The sequence below is a fragment of the Diospyros lotus genome, chromosome 10 (assembly GCF_014633365.1).
Source record: "Diospyros lotus cultivar Yz01 chromosome 10, ASM1463336v1, whole genome shotgun sequence".
NCBI classification, from domain to species: Eukaryota; Viridiplantae; Streptophyta; class Magnoliopsida; order Ericales; family Ebenaceae; genus Diospyros; species Diospyros lotus.
Genome location: NC_068347.1, coordinates 10,099,344 through 10,116,951, shown reverse-complemented (window position 1 = coordinate 10,116,951; position 17,608 = coordinate 10,099,344). Strand labels below are relative to the sequence as shown.

Below are 17,608 nucleotides of genomic sequence, written 5' to 3'. Positions count from 1 at the left end.
AAGTTGAAGGATCCCTTCAATCCATCGGAGTTGTTGAGTTGTTGGAGCAATGGACAAGACAACGCTAGTAGGATCGATCAGGATGCTTATTAATTGCTGTTGGGTCACGTATAGTTGTCTCTCTCTAGCAGATTAAGAATTAAAATTTCCGAGTATGATGCTCATGAACAAATATATATCAGAAACTTGAAAATAAATAGGTAACAACCAATCGTCTTCGAAATATTACACAATTCAAATCTCCTAATCATTTCTGTATCAGAAGCTGATCTTCCACATTAATGTTCTGTTGCCTTCTTAGACAGGAAAATTGAGGGGGGTGGGGATGGTGATCATCCAGGCCTTACATTGTCTGACATCATCAAGCATTTCCAAGTCACTGTTGCAGAGTCTGATGAGTCTCCAAGCCCTGATGGATCAGTTGGGACAGGATATCAACCCATGTGTCTGGGACGCCCGGCAGGCACCAATGCATGCAGTCCTGACCCCAGATTGCCACCGCATCCTTCTGACCCAACCAAATTGCTGGATGCGCATCTGCTCTGAACTCACTTAAATGATTCAGATCAAGTAATTGAATATCAGTGCCTTGTACAGCCTCTTCAATTACATGATTCAATAATCTTGCTTCCTTGTTCACTCCGTTGTTGCTTGGATCAAACCACAAGTCAAGCTGTCCAGGTATCAAAGTTAAATTCTCTTCTACCTTTTCCAATAACCAACATTTTCTATAAACAAACCCTTCCAAATTATGGAGCAAGTTTATACAGCAAAACCACTATCTTTCTAGCCTCACACTGAAGTTAGTTTCCCCACCACGTGGCAGGGAACCCATTATGGCTGTCTAAACAGTCCCCCCTGCATCCCCATTATGGTCGTGGAAAATTTTCAGTTGCAGTAAATTTATTTTACAACAATCTAGCCAAAAAATAAAAAGTTAACAAGGGCTTGGTTGTACTGCCAAAGTATTGGTCAGTGCTCTCTCTCTCTGAGGTTGGTCAAAATAAACATCTCAGGTAGGCCAAGAAGTACTCATCTGCCTCAATGAGTTTCCCTAACGCATTGAATGATGCTCTGGCAGTAAGATTTCCCATCCAAAAACTTTTGCGACTGGTACCAAGACTCATATCTTGTTAAACATAAACTTTGTACAAAGGTACATAAATAAAATTGTCAGTTCATACCTGGAGTGCATCAAGCGGTTCATTGAACAAGCAGCTACCATTTTGATTCCACTCTCCACCATAAAAATGTCTTGGAGACTGCAATCGCCAGAACTTGAGTGTCTTTCTTGGAAATTCATTTTGTATGTAAGAAACCATACTATCTAGAACAGCTTTAAGTCCATCCAGCATCTGCAGGGGTGGAACTATGGGTTGCCCACCTTTATAGAAAACAAGAGGTTTCTCTTTTGGGAACTTATCAAAACCCCACCTAGCAAAAGTTAAAAAGACAATTTCATTGTCAACTAATAATGTTTTAGTTAAGTGTCTAATTTTTCTCTGCAGTAACCAACCAGCTTAGAACTACCAATAGCTGGTAATTTACATCTTTCTGACTTATCAACATAGTTGTAAAGACACCACATGCAGCTTACAAATATCCAGTCATGAAGTGAACCATCAAGATTTTGTTTCCTGCCCTTTCCTATCCTATCAACTTCCTCTACTCAGTAGCTAACCAATGTTGTACTCGACAATGGGGAGAAACAATTAAAAAGATGGTCGAACTAGGGAAAGAGGCAGTTCGTCAAGATAAGCTATGATCTGATTATTTTTGAATTGGTAAATCGACATTCGATTCAAGCTTATCAAGGGGACAGATTAATCTACAATGAAGAGTCAAAATAGCCCAGAGAGATAAAGGAGATCAAATCCAAAAAGAAAATTTTGCAGTTTCCAGCAACTGAGTGGTAGGCAACCCTATCCCAAACCCTTAATACCATATACATTCCATATAATGAGCTCTCTGTGATGTCATTGAGCTAATTATAGCTTCTAAATTCCACATATTATCTTTGGAAAATAGTTTTTGATGACCAGCAAACAGAGAACATAAGGTATTACCAGTGGCCTGTATTGAAAACAAGGACATCATAGAAGTCTGTAATGTTAGCCCAATCATCTGCTGGAATATCAACATCTACTCGAAATATTCCCTTCAAGCCATCTTGATCAGATACTGATGAGTCTTTTGGCTGCCACCTAGTCATATCAGTCATGAGCATGTAAGGCTGCTACTATCAAAATGAGATGAAAAAAGCAACTCATACACCCTCAATTAACAAGGAAATGCATAATTGAAGCAAAAGGCAAGTATTCCAACTTATATCTAATTCAATACAAATCATCTAGGTAGAAGTATTTATGTCATGAACCTCTAGGGTTTAGCCTAGGGTTGGATTGTAAATTAGAAGAATCCGAATGATTTGGGACCAAGAATAGAAATGGGGGAGGATATTAGATAGAAATGAAGGAGAATTGCAGAGAGAAACGAGAAAGAGATTGAGAGAAAAAACTAGAGAGAGAAATAAGAATTTCATTTATCAAATTAAGCATGAGAATCCCATCCGTTTACAATAGCCTTTATAGGCATATCTTGCTCCTAAGAGCATGCACAACACACCCATGTGCTTCTAACTAATTGTTAAAATATCCTCTAACAACTATTATAGGCCTATTACCCTATTGCCCCTCTATGGATCTTTGGGTCATGACAATTCCCACCTCCTTGAGAGAGTTTTTGTTCCCAAGAACTTGCAACAAATAACCATGGCTCTTCATCCAATTCCAACCTTCTCTATCTAGTTTATTCTCCTTCTTTGATTCTCCTTCTAGGCCGCTTCTTCGTTCTTAGATTCTCAACTAGAACAAAAATGATGATTATTGCAATCAAGGCTGCATCTACCTCCAAGGAGTAACAGACCATTTTCCTTGGGTTTGCAACAGCTATCAAATTAAGATTGCTGATACACTGTCTGAGGATCCACTATGATTCCAAAACCTATCAATATGTCCACATCAAGTGCCTTTAATGAATTTAGCTGCTCCCTGTCGTAGGTAGCAGTTGAAACCTGCAACCCTAAAGCCTTCAAATGATGTTCATTCTGAAATTCACCTATCCGACGGGTTACCACATATGTTCCCCTCTTCTCATCATCTTTAAAAATGATAGCAACACGATGACACTGTTTAGGATTAGCAAGACTTCCTCCTGCTGGTGCTGTCTTCCTCTTATCATTCCCAACTGCCTCCTGCTCGCTGCCATACACCCCAGATTTATCCTTCGCAATTTTCTCCCCCAATGGTGTCCCAATGTCTCTCCCAGCAATTTCCCTTCTTGTATGGTCATACTGATTGCATAGGAAGGGATGTGAAGGTTCCATAGGATCCTCAATGGCTAAAACATGGCTTCCATCCCAACCTTCATCCCTAATATGATTTGTAGTCTGATCCTCAACCAAATTTCAACTTCCTGCTCTTGCAAAATGTGGTTTGCACGGATCTCTTTATCCAATCTCCTTTCTTCTTTGGGATCCTGCGTTACCCTTGACAAGTTTACTTCAGTTCCAGCACTCTCTTCCTTAATATTGACTGGATTTTCAGTTGGAACCTCCTGATTCCCCACAAACAATTCAACAACTCCCTTTCTCTTGTGTTTGATGGAATCTCCCTACGCAACTGCCTTATCCACCTGATCCTTACAGATTCCCTTTGGATAATGCATTTCACCACCAATATCCTCTTTGATGTTGCAGTCATCGTCCTTGATAATTCTGCTGAAACTGGTATACTTCTTCCACTCCATATTGGAGGTAGGTTGTGAATTAGTTTCCCGCCTTCTTAACTTCTCCTTCATCTGCTCCATTTTAAGAAATTCCTCTTTGTTAAGACTTCCGCGATAATCCTCGAAGAATTCAACGAAAAGCTATAATGATACTTCTTAGTAAGTATCATTGCAAACACCTGTAACTGTTCGTGTAACATATGTTTGAATTCCTTGCACATTCCATGTATCCCGCTGTTGGTTTTCTTGTCAATTCGGCTAGACTCACTATCCAACCTTTCCCCTGCTAGATTCTTCTAGCTAAACTGTTCATTATTCCTATTGTTGCCAACTAAAAATGCAGTCTTCTCCTGTTGCCATTGAGACTCTAATTGCCTCATGGGTGCACTACCTCCCCTGGCTTCACAAGTAGGACACCCTACTAAAAATGCAGCATTCTTCTGTTGCAATTGAGTCTCCCATGGCCTCACGTCTATGTTGTCTGTCTTAGCAGAACTTTCACAGGTGGAACCAGCCACAGGCCAAGAAATTGGAACTCTTTCCACCCTGCTTCACCTCCCAAATTCACACATCTGAACTGAGGGCTGCTCTATCGTTTGGAAATTAACGATGCTGGCCAATAATAGCCTAAACGGATTGGAATTCACCTAGCTAGCTTGCCGATGAAGTCCACCTCTCGAACTCCAATCCTCAACACAACAACAGTCGTCTATCACCCCAGGCATCTAAGTCAATTTTTGAAAATCATCCATCTCTAATACTATTTCCAGTTGCTTCGGAATTAAGCGACTCTACCTGGATTCTTCCAAAACCAATTCACTGGCCGAAGATTTAATCGACTCAATTCAGTCTCCTACAAGTTGCCTCACTCTGTGATGCCTTACTCGCAGCTTCCAAAGTCACCAGAGCTTCAACACTGAATTTCGTTTCTATAAACAACTACCGCAACGCGTTCAACTTCTACTTTTCCTCCAGAATTTGAAACGAGACTCCTATGACTCGATCTGTCTCCACTTCCCTTAAATTGAATTGAACCCATAGCAGAGGCTCACGAATCTTTTACTGGAACCAGAATTCGCAGTCGAGAATCAATCTTCGGCTTCTCCTTCGAAATTAAATCTAAGATACGCTCGCCCGGTCCAAATCTGCGATTGGATATGCTTCACCTTTCACCTTAGGGCTCAATTATCAGCCAATGCTCAACCTTAGTGCGTCGGAATCGATCACTCGTCTCCTATACGCGAGTCGAATTCCGAATCTCTACTACCTCAAATTGCTCCAGAATTCAAGCGCTCTGCCTGATTCGTTCTTGGAAGTCGGCTTGGTCAATGGTTAGGACTATCGATTCCGTTGAATTCACTGGACCACTTGAATCGCCTAAAGCCTCACTGCCTCGATCGCGTAACTCCTTGAGAATTGGTCTGATGTTGCTTCGCTCCTAGATCGCTGACAATCGTGGCCTATATCATTGGAATTGCTTCACCTTTCCCCGTCAAACACGACTCACCAAATTTCATCACTAAGAGTCCTACGTTGGAAATTAATCGTGTCTAGAAGTGGTAGCTTCAACCCAATCGGAATTCGTTTGGCTAGCTTGCCGTTGAAATCCCCCTTACCGTAATCACAAAGGGAAATCGCTCACCTCACAGTAGTCGCCTTCAAGCCTCCTCGATCTGGACCTCAATCACTGAAATTGATTTCACCGACCTTCAACTCGAATCAAAACCATGGCCAATGATTGACTGCCCTAATACCAATTTGTCATGAACCTAGGGTTTAGCCTAGGGTCGGATTGTAAATCGGAAGAATCCAAATGATTTGGGACCAAGAACAGAAATGAGGGAGGAGATAAACAAGAGGGAGATTGAGAGAGAAATCTAGAGAGAAATAAAAATTTCATTTATCAAATTAAGCATGAGAATCCCATTTGTTTACAGTAGCCTTATATAGGCATATCTGGCTCCTAATAGCATGCACAACACACTCATGTGCTTCTAACTAATTGCTAAAATATCCTCTAACTATTATAGGCCTATTACCCTATTGCCCCTCTATGGATCCTTGGATCATGACAATTTATTGACTACATATAAAGATAATAAAAGGAAAAACATGTATAGCTATTAGACAGTGGGGAAAAAAAACTGCAACTGATTAGTATATCAAACCAAGACCCTGCTGCAGCATAATAGCTACCATGTTACTAAGGTAGGGTGCCTGCACAATTGCTAAAACTTTGAAAATAAGGGACCCTGATTCATAAGCTCAAGGGTCATTTTAGGAAGCCATTTTGCATGTTCAGTACTAACTGAAATTAGACTTTAGGTATTAAGAGCCAAATGTAGCAGAAAGTCACATAGATTGCCTGCTAAGAGGTTGCATTCCGTGGCAGAATTGTGCATGTTTCCTGTGAATTTTTGGAAACTAGACCTAGGGCCAATTTGTTAGGGATTATACCTAAGGTTTGCATCCCCTCTAAAACATCCAAATGAAATGGGAAGCATGAAAAGAATGCACTTCAAGTTACTTTCAGCCTGCTATGTGTATTTTCTGGTTTGCATGGCAGGACACAGAAATTTTGCATGACTTGTACGCAAAAGTTCAGGTACTTAGGAACCTAATTGGGAGATTAAATGGAAAAACCAGATGATTAAATAAGATAAAAGGAGTATTGGGATTAGTTAGCTAGATCTTGTCCTGAGACAATGGAGAGTTTACCTTGCTAGCAACCAAGATTTTGTTGAATTGAGTGTTTGGAATGCAACTAGATTAGTTGCTCTCTGATTTTATGTGGCAAGCATGACATTAAATGGAGCATAGCAAGAGATGGGGTTCAAAATGGCACTTGGGAGAGAGAGAGGAAGACACGAGGATCAAGAAAACCCCAACTATTTGTTCAGGCTTGATGCAAGATAACTTTCTAACTATAAGACAATTTTGAGGATAAAATTTATTTGAGAAGAATGTGCTTCCCTACACCTTAAACATGCTGAAGTATGTTTGCATGATTGCATCCATTAGCATTGGCATGATAGCATGAGGGATAAGCTCACATGGGGATAAGAAAGCCATACAAAGGTTGCTAGAGTGGCAGCCTGCAGCCTAGAGGCTCTGTACTTGAGAGGGCTGCATGCCTATAAGATGCCTTACGAGGGGTTTCATTGCTTCATTTAGGGTCTTAGTGTGCTGATAGCAACGTGAACAAGGGATTCCTAGGCGAGTTCCATACCAATGAAGGGCTGCAAAGAGGGCTACCGGGGTGCACCAGGGTGGCAGGCTTGTCATGCACACAATCTGAATTATTAAGAAAATAAAAAAAGATACTAACATGTTGAACTGAAAAGGAAATGACAAAAATGGTTGGCAAGTCAAACCAAGGGGCAAGCAGCAATATATTAACTTGGGAGCAGATCCATAAGCTTAAGAATCCCAAAAACCAATTTACATGATAAAGAGGAATTAATATTTGACTTTAAGTTATTGAGGAGAAAGTATTGCAGCAGGTCATATAAATTGCCTAGTTGCATTCCAGGTCAGAATTGTGCATGTTTTTTGTGGATTTTGCAATACTAAATCCATGAGCAAAGTGTTAGGGACTATACCTAAGTCTTGGGCATATTTAGAGCATGCAAATGCAATGAAAAGCATGACAAGAATGCATTGTAAGTTATTTTCAGCCTGCTGCTTACATTTTACTTACTCGTATTTGGCCAGCAACACAGCGCGATGGTACGACACAGTAACATTGAATTTGGGGAAAAAAGCACCCCTCCAAGCCCCTTTCCTCTTCCACTTAGTGGCACCCACATCACCACTCCTCAAAACACAAAGAAAAGCCACTAAGAAATTCTCATTCAGGGAGTCCCCAATGAACCCAATTCTCTTGTTCCGCATCAGATCCAGAAACCTTGAAGGGTCGATGCGCGGCAAGTCGCACCTGTGGGGGACCCATTTCCACGAATTGATCCGAGCCATGTCGAGTCTCTTGTTCCTGATGCAGTTCCAAGAGTTCCTGTGAAAAGGGCAGGTGTCGTCGTACATGGGTCTGCGATTGGGGTCAATGACCCAGCGGCCGTTGAAGAGATCGCAAGGTGGGGGACGGGGAGAGAGAACCGAGGGTTGAGGTTGTGGGTGGAGAGAAAGGAGCCTGGAGTAGAGGAAGATAAACAAGCATGTTGGGAAGACGGCCCACGTGAAGATTGGTTTAAGAACCACCATTGCTAATCATCTCGGGGAGCCTAAGCGAACGCGATACGGATTACAGAGAGAGAGAGAGAGAGAGTTTATTGGTTCCTAAATAGCCGTCGTCTTGATTGCGATCATCAATAGCAAGCAATAGCCGCAAAACTCGAGATCAGCATAGAGCGCGCGGGAAGCAGTGTTGGTTTTGTGTTACCTAATAAGCCCGGTGACGATTTTTCAGGTGGCTAAAATCTTGGTACGTCTCGGTTCATGATTGAAGTATAACTTAAATTCATATCATCACTTATTGATAGTTTAAAATAAAAATTAAGCCACAAACCCATTAATCATTTTTTTAGAGGATGCTCAAAAAATGATAAACCCAGCCCCACATCTCTTTGCCCTAATTGCCCACATATATATAGGTCTTTGGAGACTCATTCACACACTCCCTCTCCCTTCCTCTAGTCAATGCCATTTTCCTTTCTCCCATGCTCCTTTTGTTGTGGGCCAGCGATGCTTCAGTTTTGTCGGCCAACACCTTTTCCTCTCTATTAGCGGTGCCTGACTTGCTATTTCGTGCAACATCTATTTGTTGTTTTGTGTAGCTCTTGGTCCTCTCTTTATATTCGACTTGGCTGATCCATTGCTAAACAGGAAGCTTTCTTAGTTTGGCTTCTTTGACTCATTATCTTTATGATACTTGTTGTTTCATTTGTGAACTCTATTCCGTGTAGAGCATTTTAGCTCTTAGAGAAGGGGGTTAGATTTGGTTAAGAGAAAGAGGGGTGTTTTGGGGTTGGGTTTTGTTGAGGCTTGGTGGTTCTATTCTCAGTATTGCCTAAGCGGTGATTCAGTTGCCTGAATCTAACCCTTGAACGCCTTTATCGTGACTGCCAAGGAGTTCTTTCTATACTTTGTGTATTTTTTATTTTTTGATTTCAATTAATACTTGCACTAAACATCAATTTTTTGTAGATCTTCCGCTCACAAATGGTATCAGAGCCTTGTTAGGCTTCTAGGTTGTGCAAAATCGAAACCAGATCAGAAAAATCCTTGAGTTTTTTTCAATCCGATTTCACGATAAGTTGTGACCGAATTGAATCTGTTTTCTTTAAATTACTTTGTGTAGGCTTTGAGTTGGGGTGAAAGAACCCCATATTCGAAATTAGTGCCTATTGGGCTTCCCATCTGTGTGGCGCGTGTAAGCCCACTTGTCGACCAGCGACAACGAGTGGAGCAACTGGCAGCGACATGTGGACCCGGCGACGGTTCGATTTTCTACCCTTTTTAGTATCAGAATTTGCTAATGATCTTTGTAGTGGTAACAATGTTTTGATTTGAATATTTTTGTGTGATTTATTTACACCTATTTAATTGCTAAGTGCTCTTTTAAATACTACTTAGTAAATCTGTGATACTTTCTCTTGTTGTTATTACTAGAATATCTATCCCTGGTTGAATTCAATTTATATATTTGTTACTTAGGACTTTGGGTGAAACTGTGTGTTTCTTATATCCTTAGTAGCATATTGTTTTGTGTTGTGCATTTTCTTTGTGAACATGAGTGCACATCATTTTGAAATTGAGGTTTTCAATGGGAATGGTGATTTCTCTATATGGCAACAAAAGATGAAAGGTATTCTAGTTTAACAAAAAGTTTCAAAAGCCATTGATGGTAAGTTTCCAGTAACTAACACTGCAAAACAAAATACAAAAGTTGATGAACTTGCATTCACTTCTATAATTTTACACCTCTTTGACTCAGTTTTAAGGAAAGTTTGTAAACTTAATACCACTCAAGAGCCTCGAAAAAAATTAGAGGATTTATATGTTAAGAAATCTACTCCTAATAAACTTTTCTTACTTGAAAATTTTTTCAATTTTAAAATTGACCCCTCTAAGGATCTAGATGACAACCTAGATGTCTTTAACAAACTACTTCAAAATATCACAAATTGTGGTGAAAAAGTGACTGAAGAATATAAGACCATAATTCTTTTAAATGCCATTAAGTATGGTAGGGATACTTTAACACCTGAGATTGTCATTGATTCACTTAGGAGTAAGGAAATGGAGTTTAGGAATGAGAGAAAACATGGTGAAATCCACATAATTAGGGGTAGATCTCAATCTAAGAGTCAAGAAGGAGGTGGTAAGAAAAAAGGAAAAAGTAAGTCTAAATCTAAAGCCCGATGGAAGGGAAGAAAGTGTTACGGTTGTTGAAAAATCAGACACTTCATTAAAGACTATTATGTCGAGAAAGGCAAACAAAAGGAAAAAGTAAAAGAACGATAATAAGCCAATGTAGTGACCTCTTATGACCACAATGAGGTATATGTGCTCCTAGATTCTAACTCTATTGAAATAAATGTTGCATTTAGGTCACATGTGCAAGAATAGATTCTTAACATAGGTGCATCATTCCATGTCACAGCTCAAAGACATTGGTTTGAAAACATGCATGAATCAGAAGGTGGTCATGCTATAGTTTGCAGCAATATTACATATAAGGTCATTGGGATTCGAGACATCACTATTAAGTTAAACACAGGATACGTCTTAAAGTTGAGAGATGTCAAGTATATCCCTAAAATTGTTAGGAATCTAATTTCAGTAGGTGAGTTAAAAAAAGAATGGATTCATGAAAAAAAATTGAAAATGGAATGTTAAAAATAATTAAATGAGCAATGGTGGTTTGTAAAGGGGTTAGAAGAAATGATATTCATATCTCAACTGTCGAGGTAATGGGTGGATCAGGCTCCCACTTTGCCTCAATTAACACTGATGACACACATAAATGGCACAATAGATTATCCCATGTGAGTGTTAAAGGGCTTAAGTTCTTGAATGATAATGGAGTTTTTAGTAAAGACCGTGTGTCCGATATTCCCTTTTATGACCTTTGTGTGCTTGGAAAGCATCACAAGTTGTCATTCTCATCTAGTGTGAAAAAGGCCACAAGGGTCCTTGAGTATATTCACTTAGACTTGTGGGGATCGACTTCAAATCCCACATTTGGTGATAATAGATATTTCTTCTCCATCATAGATGACTTTTCTAGGAAAGTTTGGATTTTTCTCTTAAAAGACAAATCAGAAACCTTTAAGAGTTTTAAAATTTGGAAAACTTAAGTGGAGAACTAAACAGGCAAGAAGATAAAATATCTTAGAACTGATAACGGTCTAGAATTTTACAATGCTGATTTTGATAATTTATTTAAGGAATGTGGGATTACTAGGCATAAGACTGTTCCTTACACCCCTTTGCAGAATAGGGTGGAAAAACGAATGAATATGACTTTTTTGGACAAGGTTAGATGTATCATGATCAGTTCTGGTATATCTAAGTCCTTTTAGGGTTAAGTAGTCATGACTGCTTGTTACCTAATTAACATAACCCCATCAGTTGCCTTAAATGGTAACACTCCATATGAAAAATGGCATGGAAAATGCATTGACTATTCACATCTTAGAACTTTTGGTTGTACTACCTTTTCTCACTATAATCAGGGCACCCAGAGCTAGGAAATGTGTTTTTCTAGGATACTTAGAGGGGAGTCAAAGTGTACAGACTTTTGGATAAAAGCTAAAATGTAGTGAGAATTATTGTGAGTAAGGACGTCACCTTTAATGAGTCTGAGATGCCCTGTTTAAAATCAAAAATTGAGAATGAGAAATCTCAAGAGGAGTCCAGTAGAACAAATATCTCATTCCCATGACCTCGAGCGAGGTGGAGAATCAAAGTTAACCGGTGTTAGATTAGGAAAGCAAGACAGTAGTAGAACACTCTATTGACCAACCATCATTAACTGATTACCAATGCCCGAGATAGGGAAAGAAGACCTCGTAGGTTACCCCAAAGGCTAACATCAGATTTTGAATTAGCCTATACTAGCTATCAAGAACTAACTGACAATGAGCCAAACACATATGAAGAGGCTATTAGAAGTGAATACTCTAAGGAGTGGGTAGAAGCAATGAAATAGGAGATGTGTTCTCTCTTTAAAAACCAAACTTGGGAGTTAGTGTCAAAACCTAAAAACAAGTCCATTGTAAGCTGTAAATGGATCCTTAAGGTTAAGGAGGGTACTAGTAAAAATGATCTTGTAAGATTTAAGACTAGATTAGTAGCTAAGGGATTCACACACAAAAAAAAGGGGGTTGATTATAAAGAGATTTTTTTGCCAGTTGTTAAGTATACCACTATTCGTGTCATGCTTGTATTTGTTGCATACTTTCACTAGGAACTTGAATAACTTGATTAGAAAACTATTTTTTTGCATGGTGATCTAGAAGAAAAAAAATCTATATGTCTCAACTTAAAGGTTTTGAAGATAAGAGAAAACCTAATTTTGTGTGATTCTTAAAGAAATCTCTGTATGGTTTAAAACAATCTCCTAAACAATGGTGCAAACATTTTGATTCATTTATCTATTCAATTGGTTTCAAAAGGAGTGAATTTGATCATTGCTTATATTTTCAACATCATAATAAGGACTGTGTGTTTCTTTTATTATATGTTGATGATATGCTCCTAATAGGCTCAAATGTTAAGATGATTAATGGCATAAAAATAACTTTAAGTAATGAATTTGATATAAAAGACCTAGGGATTGCTAAGAGAATCTTAGGTATGGAAATTGAAAGAGATAGGTTAAATTCATTATTGTTTTTGCATCAATCATCATATGTGTTAAAGGTTTTGAAAAGATTTGGCATGCATGATAGCAGACCCATTTATTTACCGCTAGCAAACCATTTTATTTTGTCAAAAGAACAATCTCATGTTAACGAAGAAGAAGAGGAATATATGAGTAAAATTCCATATTTGAATGCAATAAGATTTGTCATGTACCTTATGGTGTGCACTAGACTAGACCTAGCTTATGTCGTTAGCACTATGAGTAGATTTATGACAAACCCTAGTCCTACTCATAGGGAAGCGTTAAAATGGTTACTTAAGTACTTGAGGGGTACTTACTGTAACATTCCGGCATTTTGAGGAAATAGTAATATGTAATTTTGAGTGTAGAAAATAAATTATTGGTGATTTACGATTTTAAGGAGTTCAGTTGAGTGATTCCTGGTAGCTCGCTGGAGTGTTCTAGGGCTGGTGAGTTTATACTAAAAAATGACGACATGGTATGTCCATTTGTAAATTTGTGAAATTGAATGCCAGGTGGTGAATTGGGAAATTAAGATAAATAAATAGTTTGTTTAGGGGTAGTTACGGAATTGCCAATATGAGGTAGTGTATTTATGAAATTAATATATTTATGGAAGGGGTATATTTGAGAATCTATAGAAGTTTAGGGTGTAAGGAATACTAATATGGGGTGAGTATGTAATTATCGAAAACTATGGGCGTTGAATGCAATTTTCAGAAGTGGTTGTGGAATCACTTTAAATTTAACCAAAAGCATATATAGGTTGAGAACATGTGGCGTGAGCAATCACACGAGAGGAAGGCCAACCGAGGGACACGAGTTCAACTTTGCAAGGAAACACGCGTAGCTGGAGGAAATGATGGAATTTTTCCAGCAAGGCCACACCCGAAACAACGTCATTTTCGGGAGGCAATGACTGCCTAGTGGTGGTCCCAGCGGCTGCCATGTGGCCGCATTCTTGCACTTCATTTGTGTCCCTTTTAAAGCCCAAATCGAGCAGAATGGAAGAATAAAACAAAGGGGAAACTCAAGGTGTTCAAGAAGTAGTGGAAAAGGGGAGGAACTAGGGAGAAATTCAAGGGAAATCAGGGAAAAATCTGGATTATTTAATGTTTAAAGTGGCTAGGTAAGTGGAAAGATTTTTTAGAGCTTTGCATGATTAAATTATAAATTTTTCACAGTTAAAATTAATTATTTGGGTCTCATTATGTGTTGTGAACTTAATACTTTGCAGTGAGAGTGCGAGGAAGGTGGGAATCGACTATTTAAAGGCAAGTTCCAACCCCATTTTGTATATTCTTTAATCCTAGAGCAAGTCCCTGTCGTTGTGTGTTATTCATTCTCTCTCTTACTTTGATTCGATTCCATGTATTAAATGTGTAAATATACGTGGTAACCATTTTATAACTTGTGAGTTATTGATAGGTTTATTGATTGTGGTTGAGTTAAATGCAAGACTCTTCGTGTTATTCAAATCTAACCATCACGGGGTTTTGTATTGCCCCACTTTCCTTATGATGATGCCGAACCATTGTGGGGCTAGGTTCTTAGAGAGTCGGAAAGACTTGTGGTGACTGAGGAAATACTAGTATGACCACATAATTATCTCATATTATAGTGGCAGTCAACTAACTAGCCTCTGTTTAATTTCCAATATTATCGAATAATCCGAACCAGCTAATATTGTGCATAGCGACGAGTGTTGCCCTTAATCCTGAATGTGAAGTGGCATAAATACTTACACCACCCAGGGGTTTGTAACTTAGCCCCAGAGTCACATGAAATATTAACATATCGACCTGTAAGCATGGGGTTAGGGCCTAATGCCATAAACATGTCGGTGTCATACAAGTGTGGATTAATGGTGTATATCATCAACGGTGTGTGTCAAATGAGGTGGGCGGTTGCAAAGCATATGCAGAAGTATCTGTTCATGCATGGCATGATAATTATATGCTTACATATGCATTACGCAAGTTGCATGTACATGACAACATGTTTTCGCTCGACTTCTAAGTGAGGGCGTTACTAATGTTGCACCGGTAATGTCCGACCGAGATAGTTGTGAATTATCATGGAAGGGAGGATGACGTATGCTTGAGGAGTATTGTGGGTCTAGATGTTGCATGTGATATTGTTGAACATGCTAACGTATGTGAGCTTGAAGGCCACTTGTATTTCATGAGCATAGGCATGTGTCTCACATGAAACAAATCTCAACATGGATTAAACCACATGGAAAGTAAAGTGAACCAGAAACGTGTTTAGTAGAGATAATACGACGTGATCACATATTTATTGTGTGTGCATGACATGTTGACATTGACATTAGCGCACTTATAGGTTGCGCAGCTATATGATCGTAAGATTGGGATATCCAACTTTAGTAGACTCGGTAGTTAACTGAGGGAGCCACGGCTCGCCAAACTCGCTTGGGGGAAAGCCAGGATGAGAAATACTCAGTGGGTAACCAAGAGAACTATGGCTCGACAGACTCACCTAGGTTGAAACCAGGTAAGGGTGGGTGATGGTCCATAGTGCCGACATGGCACCCTGATATATATATATATATATGCATACATGGCACATTTATATTCATACATTTGGCTTGTGGAGTGGACATGAACACGTGTTGAATGGGCATTTGTACATCTGTGAAATTCAATGTCATAGCATGAGTGCCAAATGTGGAAAGGCATAGCATTATGTATGATGTGACTTGAGGCATGGCATGGGGGCATAATTTGAATGTGTTACAGCATGAGCATATGATGTTGTAAGTCGTGGCATAGTCGTGCCTCATGTAAAGGGGTAATGTAATCCTATCTTGCCTAACTCCCTGTTGTGCCCCTTTTATTCCATATATACTTGCTAAGCCTTGCGACTCACCTTGTTTTTTATATCATTCCAGGTGTGGAAGCTGACGTCAAGGATGAACTCATGGCGTGTCTGTTCTAGGAGGCTACGTGTATAGGGAAATCCCGACCGAGAGGATCTTTGAGAGTGAGTTGTAAGCAGGGAGTCAAATATTATGACTGGTTAGTTTTGATTTCCTGGAGCTATGTTGTGAATGAGGTGGCTCCCAAGATGTGTATTTATAATTAAATTTATACCATTGTTGTAAATATAAGTTGAGGAGATATTTGGGGTGTTACACTTATAATGTGAGCTTAGTGTATAAGCGTCATTCTGATAATGTGAAACTTAAGGGTTTACGAATTCTGATTATGCTAGTGATAGAGACAATAGGAAATCCATATCATCCTATGTGTTCACTTTGTGTGATTCGTGCATTAGTTGAAAATCTCAACTCCCGCATATAGTTGCACTCTTTACCACTGAATCAGAATACATTGTTGCTAGAAGCTATTAAGAAAGCTCTGTGGTCTAAAGGATTACTTAATGAATTGCGTGTTTTAAGTGATATTGTGATTGTTTTCTCTGATAGTCAATCAACAATTCATTTGTGTAAGAATCATGTGTTTCACGAACACACTAAACGCATTGATGTTAGATTGCACTTTATTCGTGATATTATGTCTCAAGACGCTATTAGACTTGAGAATGTGCTTTCAGAATATAACCCCCCCTGATATGGGAACTAAGGTGCTCTTTGTGACAAAATTTAGAAGTTGTCTTTCTTTTCTAAACATTGGTAAAGGTATGTGATTACTTATGCATTTGTTGCATGATTATACATTTGTTACATGTGCATGTTTTCTTGTTGCTTGTGCGTGATGGTCTTAATAGGAAACAAGGTGGAGATTTGTTTGTTTTGTGTTCCCTAATATGGCCCAAGGTAGTGATGATTTGTCAAGTAGGTAAAATCTTCATAGGCCTTAGCCTGTGATTGAAGTATAACCCAAGTCCATATCACCACTTATTGGCAGCCCAAAATAGAAGTCGGGCTATAAGCCCATTAATCATTTCTTTGGAGGAGAAATGGGCCTAAGCCCATTTGCTTAAGAAATGAGAAGCCCAACCCACATCTCTTTTCCCTAGCTGCCCACATATATAGGTCTTTAGAGACTCATTCACACACTTTCTCTCATGTACTCTAGTCGACACTATTTTCCCTTCCCCCATGCCAGTTTGGTTGTCGGCCAACGCCTTCTCCTCTCTCTCGGTAGTGCTTGACTTGTGTTTTGTGCGGTTCTTGGTTCTCTTTCTATATTCAGTTTGGCTGATCCATTGCTAGACAAGAAGCTCTCTCAGTTTGGCTTCTTTAACCCATTATCTTTGTGGTACTTGTTGTTTCCTTTGTGGACTCTGCTCCTTGTAGAGCATTTCAGTTCTTAGAGAAGGGGATTAGATTTGGCCGAGAGAGACAAGGGCGTTTGGGCATTTTGGGGTTGGGCTTTGTTGAGGCTTGGTGGTTCTATTCTCAATGTTGCCTAAGTAGTGATTCGATTGCCTAGATCTGAGCCTTGAAAGCCTCTATCGTGACTGCCAGGGAGTTCTTTCTATACTTTGTGTATTTTCAATTTTTTTTTATTTCAACTAAAACTTGCACTAACCATCAGATTTTTGTAGATCTTCCGCTCATAAGCAACAAATTAGGAAAATGGTCAACAACGACAGCATCGAGAAGCCTCAAAAGCCTCAGCTGATCCCTTTTCACCTCCGAGATGCCTTGCTCTCTCTTCCCTGATATTATAATGTCCACCACAATCAGTTCATCTTCATATACATTGTATATGCCATTAATGGCCTGCCTTTGTCTCTTTCTCTTTGGTTTTAAAAATTCGAGAAACCGTCGATTTAGCCTCTTATTAATAAATCTTCTAACACGTACATGAGTAAACGCCAAGAACCAAAAATTTCATTGCAACAGTAACAATAGGCCAGGAACCTTCTAGGTTTTCCAAAATCAACCAATGTTATCAAGAGGTTAGCAGAAGTTTCAAAATTTAATCTTTCTCTCATGCCTTTCTTTCTCTCTCTCTCTCTCTTTCTCTCTCTCTCTCACAC

At 39.2% G+C, this 17,608-nt stretch overlaps 1 protein-coding gene across 1 annotated transcript; it reads right to left on the bottom strand.

Annotated features, from left to right (window-relative positions):
- Nucleotides 1–102: 102 nt before the first annotated feature.
- Nucleotides 103–8,215, bottom strand: LOC127811818 (protein trichome birefringence-like 12). The gene is made up of 4 exons (XM_052351996.1): nucleotides 7,487–8,215; nucleotides 2,067–2,204; nucleotides 1,185–1,434; nucleotides 103–673 (listed from the first exon to the last, which is right to left on the bottom strand). Exons 1-4 carry the CDS (start codon nucleotides 8,002–8,004, stop codon nucleotides 377–379), a joined length of 1,203 nt encoding a protein of 400 aa, XP_052207956.1. The 5' UTR covers nucleotides 8,005–8,215; the 3' UTR covers nucleotides 103–376.
- Nucleotides 8,216–17,608: the final 9,393 nt, after the last annotated feature.